Source organism: Stigmatopora argus, chromosome 15 (genome assembly GCF_051989625.1).
Source record: "Stigmatopora argus isolate UIUO_Sarg chromosome 15, RoL_Sarg_1.0, whole genome shotgun sequence".
NCBI classification, from domain to species: domain Eukaryota; kingdom Metazoa; phylum Chordata; class Actinopteri; order Syngnathiformes; family Syngnathidae; genus Stigmatopora; species Stigmatopora argus.
Window position 1 is genome coordinate 2952076 of NC_135401.1, and position 22052 is coordinate 2974127.

General features: G+C 40.5%; 2 protein-coding genes across 2 annotated transcripts in view; both read left to right on the forward strand.

Moving 5' to 3' along the window:
• The window catches only part of cfd (complement factor D (adipsin)), a 42562-nt gene that overhangs the window by 20220 nt on the left and 290 nt on the right, over positions 1-22052 (forward strand). Inside the window, exons 5-11 of the mRNA XM_077621413.1 lie at positions 1548-1741; positions 10198-10309; positions 14462-14518; positions 20477-20600; positions 20671-20827; positions 21515-21656; positions 21717-22007. Of these exons, the coding sequence (XP_077477539.1) occupies positions 20549-20600; positions 20671-20827; positions 21515-21656; positions 21717-22007 (642 nt within the window). The 5' untranslated portion in view covers positions 1548-1741; positions 10198-10309; positions 14462-14518; positions 20477-20548. The remainder of the gene's footprint in view (positions 1-1547; positions 1742-10197; positions 10310-14461; positions 14519-20476; positions 20601-20670; positions 20828-21514; positions 21657-21716; positions 22008-22052) is intronic.
• Positions 3687-6842, forward strand: foxi2 (forkhead box I2). Its single transcript, XM_077621151.1, has 2 exons — positions 3687-4287; positions 5196-6842. Exons 1-2 carry the CDS (start codon positions 3819-3821, stop codon positions 5639-5641), a joined length of 915 nt encoding a protein of 304 aa, XP_077477277.1. The 5' UTR covers positions 3687-3818; the 3' UTR covers positions 5642-6842.

The following is a 22052-nucleotide window of genomic DNA, read 5'->3' on the forward strand; positions in this document are numbered from 1 at the left end:
ATATTAGATGGGGGGGGAAGAAAGGTCTTTTCATGTTTTTGTGTGGAGTTTGCATGTTCTCCCTGGGCCTGCGTGGGCTTTCTCCGGGTACTCCGCTTTCCTCCCACATTCCCAAAACATGCAGGCTAGGCAAATTGGATGCTATAGGATTGCCTGTGATTGGCTGGGCATCAATTCAGTGTCCCCTACTTACTGCCCACTTTTTTCTGGGATAAACTCCAGCACCCCCACAACCCTTTTATTCTCAAAACTATTTTTGGGGGTAATTGCTTTTTATTCCCTTGCTTTTAACCCTGCGTGAGACTCAACGCTATTAATGACTTATGCTTTACAGTAATCCCTCGCCATTTCACGGTTCAACTTCCGTGGGTTTTGCGGATTTTTTCTGGGGAATTATTTTTAAAATTATTATATGTTTTTTAAGTTCATAAAAATCCACGCTGAAACTCGCAGGTGGAAGCAACTCCCCTGTCCTGAAGGAAAAATTATATATATATTTTTAAGTTCATAAAAATGTGATAATCTTAAAAAGCTACTAGAACTCAATTTTTTATTTTTTTTAATAGAGGTGACATTACTTTGCTGTTTTTCGATTATCGTGGCCATGTCTGGTCCACATTAACCGCGATAATCGAGGGATTACTGTAATTTTTTTTGCTTCGTTTATCCATTATATAGACTGTTTTTATCCTTAAAAATCATGGACAGTAATTTCTGCCAACATGGGTAGTTTTAAAGTGTGGGTTTTTATGTAATCCGCCCGTTATTGTGACATCATCAGAAAGCGCAGGCCCCCGAACAGATCATGTACGTACACTGCCCCCTACCAACATGGCCGTCCTGAGCTTTCGGTGTCCTAACTTGTCAAAGTTTCTGCTCAAAACCAGTTCAATCTGTGGTTTTTCTTAGGCAGTCAAGGAGTTAAGGGCCCACGGCGCCCCGGGTCAAATTGTTCTGTGAGCGCGGGGACTGTTGTGACAGGCGGTGGAGATTTAATAGGCCGGTCCGAGTGGCAAAGACACACATCATCCATCCCCGCTTGCTTGAGTCCAAACAAAGCCCGGTTTGGGTTTTCCTTTTAAAGCAAGGTATCGAGCGGCGGGGCGTCTCCGACGGCGGGGGCTCCCGCTCCTCGCGCCGCTCTGGCAACGGGACGGTCCCCGGAAGGCTTGGCGGATGCCACCGCCAGCGGGTGGACGGACACCAGACGGGGTTATTTCGAACTCTAAGACGTCGTCTTGGAGAGTAAACAAAGTGAGTTGGGTGTCTGGGGTAACTCAAAATGCCCCCCCCCTCCCCCGCCAACAGGAATTTAGAAGCTTTTAAATGGCACCATCCATCGACAAAGATGTTTGTAACATGAAACGGAAGTACGTTGGTACCTCTATTTACAAAATTAATGTTTCCAGAGTTGCAGTGTTTTCTTGACTTGAATGCAAACAGTGATTATTTACCGCTTAGGTTAAATTTTGCGTTAAATTCAGATTGGATCGGAAAGGTCAAAGGTCATTGAGTAAAATTGTTGACCCGTTTGTTTGTGTTCACAGCCATCGACGTCCGATGCATTTGGAATTCACTGCCGGATTTCTAAAGGCCAAAGCGTAGGAGGGAGAAGGAAGCGCAAAAGCGGCACCCCACCACCACCACCACCACTACACCACCGCGTCATTAGCGGTCAACGCTGGTGTTGTTTAGCCGACCTTGAAGCTGAATGAGCCTCCTGTTCTACTAACAAGCGCAGGTAAGGAGATGCGATAAGTTTGGGGGCTATCGGGACGAGATCATGGCGACCGGGGTCACTCCGACGTGGGAAACTTTCACGCGCTTTGAGAGATAAATGCAAAACACCGCAAGCTAACAATGTACAAAAGGAAGGGTTAGCCGTGACCGTATTTTTACAAAGAGGCTAAACTTAGAGAATCCATGTTTGAAATGAAGGTAGGCTAACCGTGAACATCCTTGTTTTAAATGAGGGAAGGAATAAAGGTCAAAAATCAATAGGGAATCATCCAAAGTTATGCTCATCTTTCAAATTGGACGTCTAGCGCCATCAATGGCGGCAAGTAAGTTTACTTTTTGGAGTTAAATGTAAACTGGTTCGGCCTACATGAGATCTAGTAGTTGGCATGAATGTGGCCTTCCAACCAAACTGACTTTGACAGCCCTGTTCTGGATGCTTTGAATATGAGCGTCCTCTTGCATGCTAAGGTGGAACTACTTGACAGTCTGGAAAAGTGCACGGAAGAAAGTTGACTTGACTTGTCCAGTAGTAAAAGCGATAATTAATGGCCTTGGCAGTCGTCGTGGATGCTCTTGGCTAGAAGTCAGAGTCAAGAGAGATGGATAGACGAATTAGTATTCCGTTGTTTTTGTGAGGTTTTATTTTTCTTCTTTTTTTGGTCTAATTCATGGATTTAAAAAGAGATGCGCGAGTAATGCACTACTTTATGACGTCACTTTTTGTTCCGCATTGATGAATTGTGTCTCCTTGAGTCCAACAATGAATGGTCTGGATTTGTTTTGCCATTTTGGGTAGATGCGTCCATCTAGTGGTCATGACGCACTCTGCAGGGTGCCTAATGAGTACATTTGCAACTAAAACACTAGAGAGCGTTGTGGGCTAACAAAAACAAGCTCCACTGACAATTTTTTTGTCAAATAGTAAAATAGTTCTGAGCTATAGTGCACATAATCCATAGAAAGTATCTTTTATAAAAACTTTGTTTTCCCAAATAACCCCCTGTAGAGGCTTTAGTGTTGGGGAAAAATGCAATAGGATGTGCTATTTTCTCTCAAAATATTTTTGGGGTATCGGCAGTGGCAAGATTAGGTGACTCAGACTCGACTGGCGTTCCAAAATATGCCATCGGGACATTCCTGAGCACAGCTTTGCGGCGAGGTTCCAAAAAAATGTTGTCGGGGGCGTACAGACGCTTTAATGAGTGTTAAAAGCCGGCGTTTTACCGCTACGGGTGACAATGAAGAAGATGCATGTCATGGCGTTTGACAGCTCTCCGTATTTCAACTTGTCCTTTCATTCCACAAAAACTACGATTCCGAACGGCGGCTGGAATTAGGAAAAAGCTCTCTATTAACTCATTGGCTGCCAGCCACACAAAAAGGAAAATTTCAAAAATGAACTGTTTTTTTTTTACCACTCTCACTTATTCAAGTGACCACCTCCAACTCTGAATAATATCATCAAGACTCAACAACAACGGACCTTAAAAAATGAATTGGCTAATGACTGACCGGAAAATGCTCCAAAAGGAAGAGGAAGTGACCACAAATCATCCAAAAACATGCTAACAGGCTAAGCTAATTGATCACTAAACATCTAAATTGTCCCTACCTACAAGTGACTGTTTCTCATTGTGCTTAGCGATTGGCTGGCCTTCAGCTCGGGATTTCCTGTTACACAACATCAGCTGGGATAGGCTCTAGCACCCCCGCGACCCTTGTCATCGTTAAAAAATGGAGGAACGAAGGCTGCGTCCAAAATGCAAAACCCAATCGACGGCCGCTATTTTCAACGAGTCTTCCCCGGAGCCCGAATGGAGGCGATCCCCCATTCTGGCCACGCCCCCCCCGCCCCTCGTAATTGCCAGAGTTTTTTTTACGCCACGCCCACTTGTTGCAAGCGCAGAGAAGCCGGACCGCGGCTCCTTGGGGAGTGGGACTCTTTTCCTCCCCTCTCTCGCACGCTCGAACCAAAAACTCGCTCCCTCCATCCCTCCCACCCTCGGCGGGATTGAAGATCGACCCCGAGCGGCGTCGGCGGCGACGGCACTCCTCCGAGGAGGCGGCGGCGGTCGGACATGGCCGCGTACTGCGACGTGTACCAGCAGCAGCTGCAGCAGCAACAGCAGCAGCATCAACAACAGCAGAACCAGAACCCGCAGGTGTGCGAGTACGCCCCCCCACCCGGGCCGTACCTGTGGGGCGGGCCGGCCCCCTGCGCCGCCGTGCCCTACCTCCACGGCGGCGGGTCCCCGGCGGCCTTCGGCCCGCCCTCCCTGGGCCCGGAGCCGGCGGGGTGGCTGTCGGCGGCCGGCCAGGAGGAGCTGCTGAGGCTGGTGAGGCCGCCTTACTCGTACTCGGCCCTGATCGCCATGGCCATCCAGAACGCGCGCGACAAGAAACTGACCCTGAGTCAGATCTACCAGTACGTGGCCGATAACTTCCCCTTCTACAAGAAGAGCAAGGCCGGTTGGCAGAACTCCATCCGCCACAACCTGTCCCTCAACGACTGCTTCAAGAAGGTGCCTCGCGACGAGGACGACCCCGGTATGTGGTGCACGCACGCCATCGCATTGTGGCCCGCCTTCCTTCCCACTTGAAATGGATTGGGCGTCTAGGACTGTCAATACAGAGCTGCCAAATACGACCAATCTTCCCGTAGTTGACCACGTACTAAAGTACTTAATACTAAATAGGCATTTTGTATCAAAACTACTAAAGTTTTAACTGACCGTTACAATTCATTTCGAAGCGCAACGATGTGTTCTAAATAAGTTTTGGATTTTGGACTTTGTCAAAATGTTCAATTATTTTGAAAGTGGCGTGCTCATTTCCTTTTATATGACACGTTTCAAGCCATGTAGACAAAAACTTAAGTAATAATTGATTCGCTTGTTTTTTTTTTTTTTTTTATTGCAAAAATTAACGATTGAATAATGGAAACGACAGTAAATAGATAATATTGAGTGTTTTTTGTTCCCGTCACCAGGAAATTGTCAAAAAAAATCTGAAAATTCTCTATGAGAATCAAATATGTAATTTTATTCACTACCGGATTTTGCGTTTTCGCTAATAACCTTATCTGACTTTAATGTTGGATCGTTTTTTTTCCCACTTTTCCAGTTTTTCCATGTTTTTTTTTTCATGGCCCCTACCAAGATGGCCTCAGAGTGGCAGCCATCTTTGTAGAGGCAACCATCCTTCCAAAGTCAATGCGTTAGCATTCAAACTAAATCGAAGCTAGCTTATTCCTTATTTACCAATCTAAATTTACTCCATGGCTGCTATTGACAGTGCTAGATGCCAAATCCCTTTGACGTGGGAGGGTTGGCAGCAACCAAACAGATGCCACTTGATTAGAAAGTTTCACAAAGGACTAAAAGTCCTCATTTCTTCCCGAGCCGATACGAGAATCCACTTGAACGCAACTTGACGGGCAAATTTTCCCGCTTCAGGCAAAGGAAACTATTGGACGTTGGACCCCAACTGCGAGAAGATGTTTGACAACGGCAACTTCCGGCGAAAACGGAAGCGACGGTCCGACCCGGCGGGCAAGACGGAAGAGGGCGCGGCGGGCCCCGCCCGCGGCCCCTCCTCCCCCTCGGAGAACGTCAAGCCGGCCTCGTGTTACGGCAACTTTTACGGCGGCATGTCCTCCCTGGGGTGCGGGGCGCGGCCCAACTCCGGACCCTCGGACGAGGTTTCCGCCGGGAACCCGGGGCCCCCGCGGGTCCCCTACCGTAGCCAGGCGTCCCAGCACGCCGGCGAGGGGCTGTCCTTCAACCGTGGCCTCTACTACGGTGCCCTGGGGGGGCAGGGCGGACATTTTAGCGGCCATCTCTACAACGGATTCAGCGTCAACAGCCTGATTTACCCGCGAGACGGGACCACCGAGCTCTAGTTCGGAAAAAAAATACAAGAAACTGCAAAAAACACAAGGCAAAATACGTAAAATAATTTTGAAAAACTGCGGAAAACCCCGAATGAGTTTGTTACTAGAAGGCGTCCAATCCATTTGAAACAGGGAATCTGACAGCCATTTTTTTCATATTCAAAGCAGAAGGATAATTTGAACTAAAATAGTTAAACATTTCATTTTGTCATTTTTTAAATTAACAAAAAAAATGTAATAAAATCAATAAGCATTAGAAAAAACTCTGGACAATATTTGGCTCCACTGTTTTTTTAAAAATAGATATAAATATGAAAAAAAAATAGCATATTCGATTTTGGCCAAGAATTTTCATTTGGATCTATTGCTAATTTTTACAATCATAAAGGTACTATTTTGATTACATTTTTCCCATAGGTTACATTCATTATTGTTTTTCAATTTCTCTTTTGCCCATTGAGACAAAAAGTTCATATTTCGACCGCAGTTTGGTTACGGCAAAATCGTACGAAAATCGAACCCGCGTAACGATCACGCCGAGCCGGCGACAAACCACGCAGTGTAATACCTCCGATGAAAGGCCGCGGCGAGGCCTTCCCGCATCTGTAATTATCTCGACGATATTCCCTCGTGCGAAGACGCAATAACCAAAAAATAAACTTCAAAATGCTTATTGAACTTGTAAAATAGTACTACAAAGCAACCCCAAGGGGAACTTTGTTTTGTTTTGATTTGTTCTTCTTCTTCTACGGCGGCCAAACGTGCTTCAACCTGCCGAAAGCTGCCTTCCATTTTTTTGGGGCAGGGAACGCGGCGGTTAGGTCGTCGGGGGGGGGGAGGATTGGTCGCCTCACGTTACCTCACCGAGACAAAATGTCTCCTCCGCATGCAGTAAACATCACGCTTGATTTTTCTCCTCCCCTTTTTACGACGGATACGACAGCGCTACACCTCAAAGGAAACAAAAAGTATATTTTTGTAAGTTATAGTTTGGAAATATTTATGCTATTTATGTGAATAGGCATTGTTTTTTTTTCTACTGTAGTTTGATAACAGCTTTTCTTTTGCGAATAAAGGTTTCTACGTTTGTATTTTCTCAGGATTCGGTGAGACAATCCTTCAACTTTTCTATCCTTTTTTTTCTTTTTTAAATCTGTACACACACGCCAGCACTTCAAATTGTGGTTATTAATAAACGTCATAACCTGTTCTCTATGGTCTGATTCATTTTTCTTCACTGTCGGTTTATTTATGGTAGCTCAGAATTGTTTTTATATTTTTGCAAAATCTTTCAATAGAGCTTTCTTTGGTGGAATTATACATTATATTTATAAATTTTACATTTTATTTTATGGGTTGAATGCGCTTGTCCATGGCAGCCAATGAGTTGATTTATAAAAGATAATATATTTAATTTGATATTTTATTTTTTCATTTTTCAGCTTTTACATCTTTTAAGGAGGAAAAACATGAAGTATTCTTTTTGTTTTCTTAATAGATTTGACGTATTTTTTATATTTTGAAATTGATGGTGTATTTTTTTACTTTTGGAATATAGTTATTTGGAATAATGTTTATTTTTTGGTGACAATAACAACAAAAATCTGCAAATATCCCATTTATTTTTTGAAGTAGAAACAAAAATCTCAACATTTCATATTTTTGGGGCTTCATTCAAAAAACAAAATGGCATTTTTTTTAAACACATTACCCAAAAAAACGTAAAAATAAGATATGTATGTATGATATTCCTTATAATGATGAAATAGCCGCACATGATTGACTTTGTCAGGACGGAGAAAATGACACGGTTTGACACCCGAAGCAGTTTTGCCGTTGCCAACTTGTCCTTTCCAACAGATCCACTGACCCTGGGTCTGTCATTTGGCAGCATCTCCCAAAGGGTGACCTTGAAAAGTGCCATTGTCGCTCGGGCCCCCATTTTGGGGGGCCACGTGTCCCCGAAAAACCCTGTGAGAGGTGTTGCCTGCTTAACAGAGGGTGTGTGTTTGTGTGTGGACCACAAAACACCATCAAATACAATGGTGGTGGTGATACACATTCATTCTGTTTGCGCTGGGAGGGTTGGCAGCGAATGAACAAAATGATGATGAAAACGAACCCGGCAGTAATAAAAAAAAAAAGTCGTAATATTATGAAATTTAAGTTGACCTCAACGTGGTTTCAACTTTTGGCGACGTAAGGTCGGTTTGTGTCTGCAAAACCTTGCTTTTTGCGGAATATGCACAGATTTCAGTCATATTGGATGACAAAGTCAGAAAATGATGAGATTAAAAACGTCACATTACTGCCTCACGTTTTTGGGGTCCTGGGTTTGAACCCAGGTCGGTCCTCCTGTGTGGAGTTTGCGTGTTCTTGCGTGGCTTTTCTCTGGGTACTCCGGTTTCCTTCCACATCCCAAAAACGTGCAAGCTAGGCTAACTGGTTGAACACTCTAAGGCAGGGGTGTCAGACTCGGGTTGGTTTGCGGGCCGCGATAACGTCAACTCGATTTCATGTGGGCCGGACCATTTTAGATATAATATTTAGATTTTTTTTAATAAATTGATTAAAAGCCCTGAATATTCAGTTTTTTATAGATCTAAAACAATGTTTATTTTAGCTTTCTTTGAAATATATTTTTAGATTTTACCAAATGATTTTTGAACTAAAAACACAGAAAAAATGGATTAAAAAATGACAATGATTGATTTAAAAGGGGGAAAATCAGGAAATTTCATATACATCTATACTCTTCATTTTAATTTGATCCTAAAACAGAAAGTCGGCACTCATCATTTACTTTCTCGGGCCACACAAAATGATGCGGCGGGCCAGATTTGGCCCCCGGGCCGCCACTTTGACACACGTGCTCTAAAGGTATGATAGATCTCCTCGTGCCCTGCGATTGGCTGAACACTGATTCCCCGTCTCAAGCTAGGCTCCGGCACCCCCGTGAACCTTGTGAGGATACGCGGTTCAGAAAATGAATGCGTTTTAAATGAGAAGCTTTTCAGGCGGTGGATTTTGAGAGGCACAACACCTATTAATCAAGATTATATATAATTTCCATATTTCATCTTTAGTTTTTTTCAATGCAAAGATTGGGAAAGCCGTAGTTATGCCGGTCAAATCTGGGAAGCGCACGAGAAAGAGTTAACGTAACGCAACGTGGCCAGTTTCCACTGTGGCTCGGACGCAGGTGCGAGCCACGCTTTGTTGCTCTTAATCCGGCCGGCCGGCTGGCGGGTGGGTGGGTCGGTGGGTCGGTTGGTCCGAGCAGAAGCTTTTGAGCGCGCTTGACGTCCCCCGAGCGGCGAGCCCTTTTGCTCCCCGGCCGCCGCCGCTCATGGGATCCGACAGGCGGAAAAATAATGAATAACACCTTCACCCGGAGATGACCCGGCCGGCCCGCTTAATTGAGCCGCCGCGCTAGATGAAATCCTTTTCCCGTCCGCCATTCTAGCCGTGAGCGACAGGAAGTCACCTAGAAATACCCTTCGAGAAACAGGAAGTTTCTTTTACCCAGAAATGCTACAAAATATACAGCAAATCAACTAAAGCCATAAGGCCCAGAAAGCGAGGCAAGATCAGCTGAATGTGATGTAAAAATGTCCCAAAAATCAACAGGAAGTGACATCACAATCCGCTAAAATCAACAGGACTTTTCTCGAACCAGAAAAGAACCAAAATAAACAGGAAGTGACCTCAAAATGCCAAAATTCAATTGGAATTGATCCAAATCCTTAGTATTATATTTGTCTTTTTTTTTCATTTCAATTTTTAAAAGAAAAAAAACTATTCTTTTAATTTTTTGGGTTCATTTAAAAACCTTTTGAAAATGTTTACTTCATACTTTAATTAAATTCTTCAAAGAAAAAAACTGTAAATAACCCCTTTTGAAATGAATTTTTTTATTCCATATTTTACAAAAATATTTTTTAAATAAATAAAACATATTTTCCGACTTCTGTAGCCCTTGAGCAATAACTGAAGACTACATCATTTTGATTTAAATGCCCTTTTACCCAAAAAAATGATAATAAAATTCGCCACTTTGACACCTGTACGCTAGCAACAAATAAACCAACGCTATGCTAAGCGCGTAGCGAGGGTTACTGTTTGTGGTTTGTTTCCTCGATGTTTCCCAACAGGCGGCGTTGGCTCAACTATTAGAGGGCGGGGTCTCTCAGCGGGGTCGCGGCGGAATGCGCATCGTTGGCCTCATCCGCGCACCCCCCGCCTGACACTCCCACCGCACACACACACACTTTTAATTGGGGCCTCCAGATCACACTGTCACTTTAAACTGTGTAATAAGCTATTAGCGCTAATCGACAAGGACGTGGCCATTGTGCGCGCCCGGGACCGTTGTTCGTCTGGACGTCTACGGGGGGGCGTTGGGGGGTGGCCCGATATAGGTAAACGCCAGCGGGGGAGGAGGCAGGCACGCGGGGGGGTCAAGTTGAAGCCGGCCCGTTCTCGTCAACCCAAACAAAACAAAGCGGAATGGCCTCGCTGTCGTCGTCTTGCTTTGACAAAAATATGACTTTTTGCCTTTCCAGACGGCGACGTGCCGCCGAGGAAGCGACCCACACCCCGCCGCGGTGAAGTGCATGATGGGAAGCGAGGAGGAAACCGGGACGGACCAGAGGAACTGCGTAAAAAAAACAAAATGTAAGCACTTTTTGAAACTTTTCATGATAAAATTGCTCTCTTGGGGGACTTTAGTCGTGATACTGGCATTTTAAACTCCATGTTTACACTCCAAATAATACTCGATATATTTTTTGATATGAGGTGAATACCCCCTCTAAAGAAATAGTAACCCAAAATTGACATGAAAAGAGAGTGACCCGAGGAAGTTTAGATAGGAAGTAAATGCCCCAAAATTGGAAACTCCAAAATACTATAACCCAAGGGTGTCAGACTCGGGTTGATTCGCGGGCCGCTTTAACGTCAACTTGATTCCACGTGGGCCGAACCATTTTAGATATAATATTTAGATATTTTTTTTAATAAATGGATTAAAAGCCCTGAATATTCAGGTTTTTATAGATCTAAAACAATGTTTATTTTAGCTTTTTTATATATTTTTAGATTTTACCAAATGATTTTTGAACTAAAAACACAGAAAAAAAAAGATTTAAAAAATTACAATTTATGATTTAAAAGGGGGAAAATCAGGAATGTTGATATACATGTATACCCTTCATTTTAATTTGATCCTAAAACAGAAAGTCGGCACTTATGATTTACTTTCTCGGGCCACACAAAATGAGGCAGTGGGCCAGATTTGGCCCCCGGGCCGGCACTTTGACACCTGTGCTTGAGACCATTTTTTTTTATACTGTGTAAAAAAGAAAAAGAAAAATACGACGTTCCCCAAAATTCACAAGAAGCGGAATTGAACCCAAAAGCCACAGTTATAATATAAAGTGACACCAAATTTTAAACTCGTTTGATTCGAAAAAACAAAAACAAAAAAAACATTTAATTCCATTTTCCAATGTGACCTGAATAAAAATAAATAGAAAACAGTATAATATGTAAAAGTGTAAGTCACTCCTTGTTGGCCAATCCCATTCAAGTAGGCCGAGCGGCTTGTGCTTCAGCGCCATTGACGGCTCTAGTCGTCCAATCCCATTTGAATGTTTGCTGATTGGCCCCCTCCCATTCCACATGAATTGGACATATAGCGTGGTCGATAATAATAATGTCGCCTACGAAGGCCACGGTAGGGGTGCAGTAGTCCGGCCGGCAGTGTGTGTCCCGATGGAATAATGACTAAAACACACACACACAAGTTGTAATCCAGCCCCCTCCGAGCCGGGGGTCTCGGGGAAAGGTTCATCCAGAGGCCGAAAGCAGCCTCCATGGCAAAGTAGGAATCGCTTGATTGGGGAGGGGTCAAAGGGGCGGGGCGGAGGGGGGGCTCATCGCCCCGCGTTCCTAAAAACTTTGTGTCGGTAGGCTGGGGCCGAAAGAGAGGCGGGATTCGGGGGGCTCGCAGTTTTGTGGGCTTCATCTGGCAGGACGAGTCTACGTAGGGTCTCACACCCACAAAAATGCCAAGGAATCAAAACCAAGTGACCTGGAATTGAACCCAAGTGAAACGGCCCAAGATCAACAGGAAGAGGAAGTGACACAAAATCAAAATAAAAGTGACTTGGCTTTAAAGCGAAATGAACAGGAAGTGTCCTTACAATACCCTGAAAAATTGCAAGATCAACAGGTGAAAAAAATGAATAACAAGTAACCCCGAATTTAACAGGAAGAAAAGAGTCAGCCAATCAACAGGAAGTGCCCCAAAATTGTAGGTTTTTGAAAAGGAATGACAAAGGGGGGTTAACTATTCTTGGAGGCAAGCGTCTTTCACCTAAAGGTCGCGTAAGCTAGCCGTCCCTTTAACGAGAAGGAACAGAAGCTGGGAAACGGGCCCCCGCCCCGCCTTCGTCCCAGCGCAGGTGCACGGCGAGGCCAACCGCGACGCTCCGTCGGCTTCGCGGCGGGCCGGCGTGAGGCTTCAGAGGAGTCAGGCGTGGAAAGGAAGGCCAGCCAAGGGAAGAGAGCGCGCTTCCTCCGACACAAAAAACTGGAACGCCGCCGAGCCGGAGGCCGCCGAGGCCGCGGGGGCGGCCCGGGGTCGGGGAGCGCGGCGGGGCGGCACCCGACCAGGGAGGGGGGGGGAAACGACGGCCCTGAACTCTACATGACCAATACTCGCCCTGAAAAAATAAAAATAAAAAATATCACACAAATAGCAGTTAAAAACAAACGGACAAGTCAACAAATAGGGGAAAAAAATGTAAATTAAAGAATGTTCATTCACTGCCAGCGCTCCCTCTTTGATTAGATCACATGTGTCAAAGTGGCGACCCGGGGGCCAAATCTGGCCCGCCGCATCATTTTGTGTGGCCCGGGAAAGTCAATCATGAGTGCCGACTTTCTGTTTTAGGATCAAATTAAAATGAAGAGTATATATGTCTATTACATTTCCTGATGTTCCCCCTTTTAAATCAAGAATTGTCATTTTTTTATCCATTTTTTTCTCTGTTTTTAGTTCAAAAATCATTTTGTAAAATCTAAAAATATATTTTAAAAAAAGATAAAATAAACATTGCTTTAGACCTATAAAAAACGGAATATTCAGGGATTTTAATCCAGTTCTTTTAATCCATTTAAATTGACGTTAAAGCGGCCCGCGAACCAACCCGAGTCTGACACCCCTGGATTAGATTGCGCATTTGTCATCGTCAATGGCGCAAAGACGCTTTTACACTCACAAAATAACCTTTTTTTTTTTAGGAAATAAGCTTATTATGAATTAACTCGACTGTCCACACCATGACTTTGATGGGAATGTCACCTGTACCAACATGGCCGCCACTTTGAGGCCACGAAACGCCTTTTTACGTGCTTGAACTGTGAATTGAAACAAGTTTATCGCTAGTAGACGTTCAATGAAAATGGCCGCCAACGAGTAAAAACATCCGCGCGAAAAAAATCTAATAAATCAAGCTCGCGGCGTCAGACGGCGAGCGCTAAAGGAGCCGTAACGAGGTGGGTCATTATCACCGGGTGGGAGTGGGTCATTACGGCGAAGGGGTGTCTCCGGCTGTCTCGTTGCCCGTGATTCATGTTGCGTTCGGGTGTCATTTGCCTGTCAGCGCGTGGCAAACAGGAAGAAGGTGCGTCACCTCGTGTCAGCTAATTGTCCGCGAATGAGACGTTTCTTTTGTTTTTCCCAATGAAATGGAAAAAGTACTGCATATTTTTACTCAACTACTAGTTTTCCTGCTGTTAAAAACTTTTAAAACGTTTACAAATGTTGTTACTTTTTGTGTCGGCGTGGCAATTGCAACGTTTCTATGTAAAACTCGGTTTGAGAAATGAGGCAAAATTACATTTCAACCTAACTTTTGATATGATTACGATCGTTAAAATAACATTTTAATATAATTGTGACGTACCTCGACTTGAGCCACATCCAATATGGCGCTCATGCCCAATCCTATTCATGATTTACATAGTAATGTTTCTCCTACGTGTCGGTGTTGTTGTGAAAAGACCTTTCACGGAGGCCCTACCAACATGGCCGACTGATCGAGGCCATGTTGGTAGGGCCTCCGTCGGTCGGTCGGCCATCTTGGTAGGGGCAACATTCCCATCAAAATCATTGCAATTGACATTAAAATGAAGTCATGGCTAGCTTATAACCCAACTGACTATTTCACTATTTACTCATAGTTTGGCACATTTGTTGGCCTCCTGCCGGCCCTCCCCCTTCAACCGAATTGGACGTCCACTTGCCATAAACCCCACGACAATAGGGTGCATCTCGGCCAGGGGAAGAGCACATTTTATTTCTCCGCTCGTGGCCCGCCATTAGAGCTTTCGCAACGAACCCTGCCAAAAAAAAGTTCCCAGCATGCACCACTGGCTCACACACGAAGCAGACATCAAAAGGCAGGTGGAGTGAAACCATGAAATTACACTTAAAGGTGTCAATTACGCTTTGAAGGTCGGGCAAGAAGGAGCTTGTCGCTTGAAATCGCCAGGAAAATAAAAGCGCAGCGAGCCCGACTCCGAACCCCAAAATTCTTCTTCTTCTTCTTCTCCTCCGGGCTTTTTTTACGCCACTTTTCGTCGTCTTCACTGCTCACACGCCCTTTTTTTATGACTTGGCGTGATGAATGTGTGTCATTAAGCTTAAATACTAGTTAACAAGTCATTAGTTGGAGCATCAAAGACCCTCCGAGGACACTTAGTGAGGAAGAAGAGAGAAAGAAATTGCACTGTTTTTAAAATGTTTTTTTTTTCTTCCAGATATGAACTCTTCTTCATTGACAGTGATGGACGTCCAATCCTGGCTGGCATGTGTTGGTTGGTATAGAGTTTTAAATGACCTTATTTTGCAATGGCGTTTGGTCAGGCTGCATATTTTTTTTTGCACCGTGTTACTTTTAACTCATCGTCCGTCATTGACGTTGACAGACGTCCAATCCGTTGGAATTGGCATGCACTGCAATCAGCACTTGTAATAAGCACATGTCAGACAGACTCAAACTTGAGGTGACTCAGACGTAGAGAATGCAGTTTGTGTTGTTCTTGTTTTTTTTTCCTGTAGAGGGCAGCGTTGATCAAGATTAGAATAGCTACTTCATTAAGTTAGTACAGTGGTACCTCAAGATACGAGCTTAATTCGTTCCGGGACTGAGCTCGTATGTCGATCTTCTCGTAACTCGAACAAACGTTTCCCATTGAAATGAACTAAAAACAAATTAATTCGTTCCAACCCTCTGAACAAAACACCAAAAACAGGATATTGGATTGGAAAAAATGTTTTATTTCTTCTAATTCGCCATCTATTCACAAAGTAACACATAACTAGGCTTTTTTTCTTTAAAAAACGACATAGTATAGTAAGGCTTTTTTTTCATTAAAAAAACGAGATAGTATAGTAAGGCTTTTTTAATTAAAAAGACGACATAGTATAGTAAGGCTTTTTTTTCATAAAAAACGACATGGTATAGTAAGGCTTTTTTTATTAAAAAAACGACATAGTATAGTAAGGCTTTTTTATTTAAAAAAACGACATAGTATAGTAAGGCTTTTTTCAGCAAAAACGACATAGTATAGTAAGGCTTTTTTTCCACACAAAAACGACATAGTATAGTAAGGCTTTTTTCAGCAAAAACGACATAGTATAGTAAGGCTTTTTTTCCACACAAAAACGACATAGTATAGTAAGGCTTTTTTCTTAAAAAACGACATAGTATAGTAAGGCTTTTTGGGGGATAAAAACGACATAGTATAGTAAGGCTTTTTCCCCTAAAAAACGACATAGTATAGTAAGGCTTTTTTTCTTTAAAAACAACATAGTATAGTAACGCTTTTTTCTTTAAAAAACGACATAGTATAGTAAGGCTTTTTTATTAAAAAACGACATAGTACAGTAAGGGATTTTTTTCATAAAAAAACGACATAGTATAGTAAGGCTTTTTAAATTAAAAAGACGACATAGTATAGTAAGGCTTTTTTTTTCATAAAAAACGACATGGTATAGTAAGGCTTTTTTATTAAAAAAACGACATAGTATAGTAAGGCTTTTTTATTAAAAAAAACGACATAGTATAGTAAGGCTTTTTTCAGCAAAAACAACATAGTATAGTAAGGCTTTTTTCCACACAAAAACGACATAGTATAGTAAGGCTTTTTTGGGGATAAAAACGACATAGTATAGTAAGGCTTTTTTTCTTTAAAAAACTACATATTAAAGTAAGGCCTTTTCCCCTAAAAAACAACATAGTATAGTAAGGCTTTTTTTCTTTAAAAACAACATAGTATAGTAACGCTTTTTTCTTTAAAAAACGACATAGTATAGTAAGGCTTTTTTATTAAAAAACGACATAGTACAGTAAGGGTTTTTTTCATAAAAAAACGACATAGTATAGTAAGGCTTTTTTAATTAAAAAGACGACATAGTATAGTAAGGCTTTTTTTTTCATAAAAAACGACATGGTATATTAAGGCTTTTTTATTTAAAAAAACGACATAGTATAGTAAGGCTTTTTTCAGCAAAAACGACATAGTATAGTAAGGCTTTTTTCCACACAAAAACGACATAGTATAGTAAGGCTTTTTTCTTAAAAAACGACATAGTATAGTAAGGCTTTTTTTCCCTAAAAAAACGACATAGTATAGTAAGGCTTTTTTGGGGATAAAAACGACATAGTATAGTAAGGCTTTTTTCTTTAAAAAACTACATATTAAAGTAAGGCTTTTTCCCCTAAAAAACGACATAGTATAGTAAGGCTTTTTTTCTTTAAAAACAACATAGTATAGTAACGCTTTTTTCTTTAAAAAACGACATAGTATAGTAAGGCTTTTTTATTAAAAAACGACATAGCACAGTAAGGGTTTTTTTCATAAAAAAACGACATAGTATAGTAAGGCTGTTTTAATTAAAAAGATGACATAGTATAGTAAGGCTTTTTTTTCATAAAAAACGACATGGTATAGTAAGGCTTTTTTATTAAAAAAACGACATAGTATAGTAAGGCTTTTTTATTAAAAAAAACGACATAGTATAGTAAGGCTTTTTTCAGCAAAAACGACATAGTATAGTAAGGCTTTTTTTCCACACAAAAACGACATAGTATAGTAAGGCTTTTTTGGGGATAAAAACGACATAGTATAGTAAGGCTTTTTTCTTTAAAAAACTACATATTAAAGTAAGGCTTTTTCCCCTAAAAAACAACATAGTACAGTAAGGCTTTTTTTCTTTAAAAACAACATAGTATAGTAACGCTTTTTTCTTTAAAAAACGACATAGTATAGTAAGGCTTTTTTATTAAAAAACGACATAGTACAGTAAGGGGTTTTTTCATAAAAAAACGACATAGTATAGTAAGGCTTTTTTAATTAAAAAGACGACATAGTATAGTAAGGCTTTTTTTTTCATAAAAAACGACATGGTATAGTAAGGCTTCTTTTTCTTTAAAAAACGACATATTATAGTAAGGCTTTTTTTTCATTAAAAAAATGAGATAGTATAGTAAGGCTTTTTTAATTAAAAAGACGACATAGTATAGTAAGGCTTTTTTTCTTCTTAAAAAACGACATAGTATAGTAAGGCTTTTTTCTTAAAAAACGACCATGTATAGTAAGGCTTTTTTCTTAAAAAACGGCATAGTATAGTAAGGCTTTTTTTTCATTAAAAAAACGAGATAGTATAGTAAGGCTTTTTAAATTAAAAAGACGACATAGTATAGTAAGGCTTTTTTTTTTCATAAAAAAACGACATGGTATAGTAAGGCTTTTTTATTAAAAAAACGACATAGTATAGTAAGGCTTTTTTATTAAAAAAACGACATAGTATAGTAAGGCTTTTTTCAGCAAAAACAACATAGTATAGTAAGGCTTTTTTTCCACACAAAAACGACATAGTATAGTAAGGCTTTTTTCTTAAAAAACGACATAGTATAGTAAGGCTTTTTTTCTTAAAAACGACATAGTATAGTAAGTCTTTTTTTCCCTAAAAAAACGACATAGTATAGTAAGGCTTTTTTGGGGATAAAAACGACATAGTATAGTAAGGCTTTTTTCTTTAAAAAACTACATATTAAAGTAAGGCTTTTTCCCCTAAAAAACGACATAGTATAGTAAGGGTTTTTTTCTTTAAAAACAACATAGTATAGTAACGCTTTTTTCTTTAAAAAACGACATAGTATAGTAAGGCTTTTTTATTAAAAAACGACATAGCACAGTAAGGGTTTTTTTCATAAAAAAACGACATAGTATAGTAAGGCTGTTTTAATTAAAAAGATGACATAGTATAGTAAGGCTTTTTTTTCATAAAAAACGACATGGTATAGTAAGGCTTTTTTATTAAAAAAACGACATAGTATAGTAAGGCTTTTTTATTAAAAAAAACGACATAGTATAGTAAGGCTTTTTTCAGCAAAAACGACATAGTATAGTAAGGCTTTTTTTCCACACAAAAACGACATAGTATAGTAAGGCTTTTTTGGGGATAAAAACGACATAGTATAGTAAGGCTTTTTTCTTTAAAAAACTACATATTAAAGTAAGGCTTTTTCCCCTAAAAAACAACATAGTACAGTAAGGCTTTTTTTCTTTAAAAACAACATAGTATAGTAACGCTTTTTTCTTTAAAAAACGACATAGTATAGTAAGGCTTTTTTATTAAAAAACGACATAGTACAGTAAGGGTTTTTTTCATAAAAAAACGACATAGTATAGTAAGGCTTTTTTAATTAAAAAGACGACATAGTATAGTAAGGCTTTTTTTTCATAAAAAACGACATGGTATAGTAAGGCTTTTTTATTAAAAAAACAACATAGTATAGTAAGGCTTTTTTATTAAAAAAAACGACATAGTATAGTAAGGCTTTTTTCAGCAAAAACGACATAGTATAGTAAGGCTTTTTTAATTAAAAAGACGACATAGTATAGTAAGGCTTTTTTTTCATAAAAAACGACATGGTATAGTAAGGCTTTTTTATTAAAAAAACGACATAGTATAGTAAGGCTTTTTTATTAAAAAAAACGACATAGTATAGTAAGGCTTTTTTCAGCAAAAACGACATAGTATAGTAAGGCTTTTTTTCCACACAAAAACGACATAGTATAGTAAGGCTTTTTTGGGGATAAAAACGACATAGTATAGTAAGGCTTTTTTCTTTAAAAAACTACATATTAAAGTAAGGCTTTTTCCCCTAAAAAACAACATAGTATAGTAAGGCTTTTTTTCTTTAAAAACAACATAGTATAGTAACGCTTTTTTCTTTAAAAAACGACATAGTATAGTAAGGCTTTTTTATTAAAAAACGACATAGTACAGTAAGGGTTTTTTTCATAAAAAAAACGACATAGTATAGTAAGGCTTTTTTAATTAAAAAGACGACATAGTATAGTAAGGCTTTTTTTTCATAAAAACGACATGGTATAGTAAGGCTTTTTTATTAAAAAAACGACATAGTATAGTAAGGCTTTTTTATTAAAAAAAACGACATAGTATAGTAAGGCTTTTTTCAGCAAAAACGACATAGTATAGTAAGGCTTTTTTTCCACACAAAAACGACATAGTATAGTAAGGCTTTTTTCTTAAAAAACGACATAGTATAGTAAGGCTTTTTTTCTTAAAAACGACATAGTATAGTAAGTCTTTTTTTCCCTAAAAAAACGACATAGTATAGTAAGGCTTTTTTGGGGATAAAAACGACATAGTATAGTAAGGCTTTTTCCCCTAAAAAACGACATAGTATAGTAAGGCTTTTTTTCTGTAAAAACAACATAGTATAGTAACGCTTTTTTCTTTAAAAAACGACATAGTATAGTAAGGCTTTTTTATTAAAAAACGACATAGTACAGTAAGGGTTTTTTTCATAAAAAAACGACATAGTATAGTAAGGCTTTTTTAATTAAAAAGACGACATAGTATAGTAAGGCTTTTTTTTTTTCATAAAAAACGACATGGTATAGTAAGGCTTTTTTATTAAAAAAACGACATAGTATAGTAAGGCTTTTTTCAGCAAAAACGACATAGTATAATAAGGCTTTTTTTCCACACAAAAACGACATAGTATAGTAAGGCTTTTTTCTTAAAAAACGACATAGTATAGTAAGGCTTTTTTCTTTAAAAAACTACATATTAAAGTAAGATTATTTTTCCTAAAAAACGACATAGTATAGTAAGGCTTTTTTCTTTAAAAAACGACATAGTATAGTAAGGCTTTTTTTCTTGAAAACGACATAGTATAGTAAGGCTTTTTTCTTAAAAAACGACATAGTATAGTAAGGCTTTTTTCTTAAAAAACGACATAGTATAGTAAGGCTTTTTTTCTTAAAAAACGACACAGTATAGTAAGGCTTTTTTCTTTAAAAAAAAACGACATAGTATAGTAGTAACGCTTTTTTATTTTAAAAAAACGAGATTGTATAGTAAGGCTTTTTTTCATTAAAAAAACGAGATAGTATAGTAAGGCTTTTTTCATAAAAAACGACATGGTATATTAAGGCTTTTTTATTAAAAAAACGACAGTATAGTAAGGCATTTTTTCATAAAAAAACGACATAGTATAGTAAGGCTTTTTTATTTTAAAAAAAACAACATAGTATAGTAAGGAGATGCTTGCATTTGGGGTCACGAGGTCAAATGTTGCAAATGTCAGCAAAGCCAACGAGTTAGCCAATTAAGTTAGAGAATTAAAAAAAAACACTTTTTGTGGTGTCTTGCAAGATAATTCTGCTTTTCAGCTCGTCAAGTTGACTTATTGCTTATGCTTTCCTGTTTTTCCTTTTTGTATTCCTGGAAAGGAAACCGCCACTTCCTCCCCCGAAGCCTTAAAAAGATGGCGGCCGTGTGAAATTCCACACCAGAGCTCCACCATGATGACACCGCTGGTCGCGGGGATGTTCGCGCTAGCGCTCGTGGCGCCAGGTGAGTCGGCCGAAAGCCGCTCGCCGCTCGAACTTCGGCACCCCCGATGTGACGGCTCGCCCTCGCTCAGGGGAGGGCATCATCGGGGGCAGGGAGGCGGCGCCCCACTCCCGTCCCTACATGGCGTCCATCCAGGCGGTCGAGGGAGACGGCGCGAAGCACGAGTGCGGAGGCTTTGCCGTCGCCGAACGCTGGGTCGTGACGGCCGTGCATTGTCTGCCTACCGGGTGAGGAAAAAAATAATAATCTATCAAATAATACATTTGATTTTTTATGGGAATTGTGTCATCTTGAAAATTGACGATCATGTGGAGATACCATCAAAATATGTAGTTTTAAATGTTGGTAGTAGCCCAATAAAAGTTAAGTTTTTCTTCTATTTGTCTAGTACTAAACTCTGCAGGTTTGCCGGCCATCTTAGGACAGAACCATAATAACCCTTAGATCAAATATGCTATGTTTAAAATTCAGTTCATGACCAATTTGTACATATTGCCCAAAAAGTCTATCGGGTGGGTCTCTTACTCATCTCTTTATACGAGATACCATCAAAATATGCTGTTTTGAATGTTGCTAGTAGCCAAAAAAGTAATGTTTTTCTTCCTTTTTTTTTGTCTAGTACTAAATTCCACTGGTCTGGTGGCCATCTTAGGACAGAGCTGTCCCATAAGATCCAATATGCTGTTTAAGATTCAGTTCATATTGCCCCAAAAGTGTATTTGGTTGGTCTCTTACTCAACTCTTTATCGAATTTGGTGGCCATCTTAGGACAGGACCGTTGCCTAAGATCAAATATGCTAGGTTTAAAATTCAGTTTGTTTTAAATGTCACTCCACAATTGGTATTTGCCCAAAAAGTTCTTTTTTTTTCTTCATATTTTTAATCATTTTTTTCTTTTGAAATTGCTGTAACAGGGCCAACGGCAGGAAGGTGGTGCTGGGTGCTCACTCTCTGACTCAAGCGGAGGACACAAAGCAGACCTTTGACATCCTGGAGCTCCACAATCACCCACACTTTGACCCCGATAACTACAACAATGACATCGCTCTGATTAAGGTTCGTCGGCGTGGTTCGTTCGGGGTCTTTTTCACCTAAATTCCCTTCCGCCGGCCGTAGCTGGACCGCCCGTTCAACGCCACAGAAGCTGTCGGGACGGCGGCGTTCCTGCGAGCCGGCGCCACGGAGCCCGGCGTGGGCGCTGAAGTGGAGACGGCCGGCTGGGGCTCCACGGACAACCTGGGCTCCAGACCCGACACGCTGAAGGAAGCCGTCATGGGCGTGTTGAGCTCGGCCCGGTGCCGGCGGAGCGACTACTTTGGCAGGAAGTTCACCGACAACATGATCTGCGCTCACAAGCTGTGCTCCGAGCCGTGCGACGGGCCGCACAAGATAGAGGACACCTGTGACGTAAGTCGAGCCGTCTGTGGTGCCCTAAGGCCGCTTTGGTGGCCA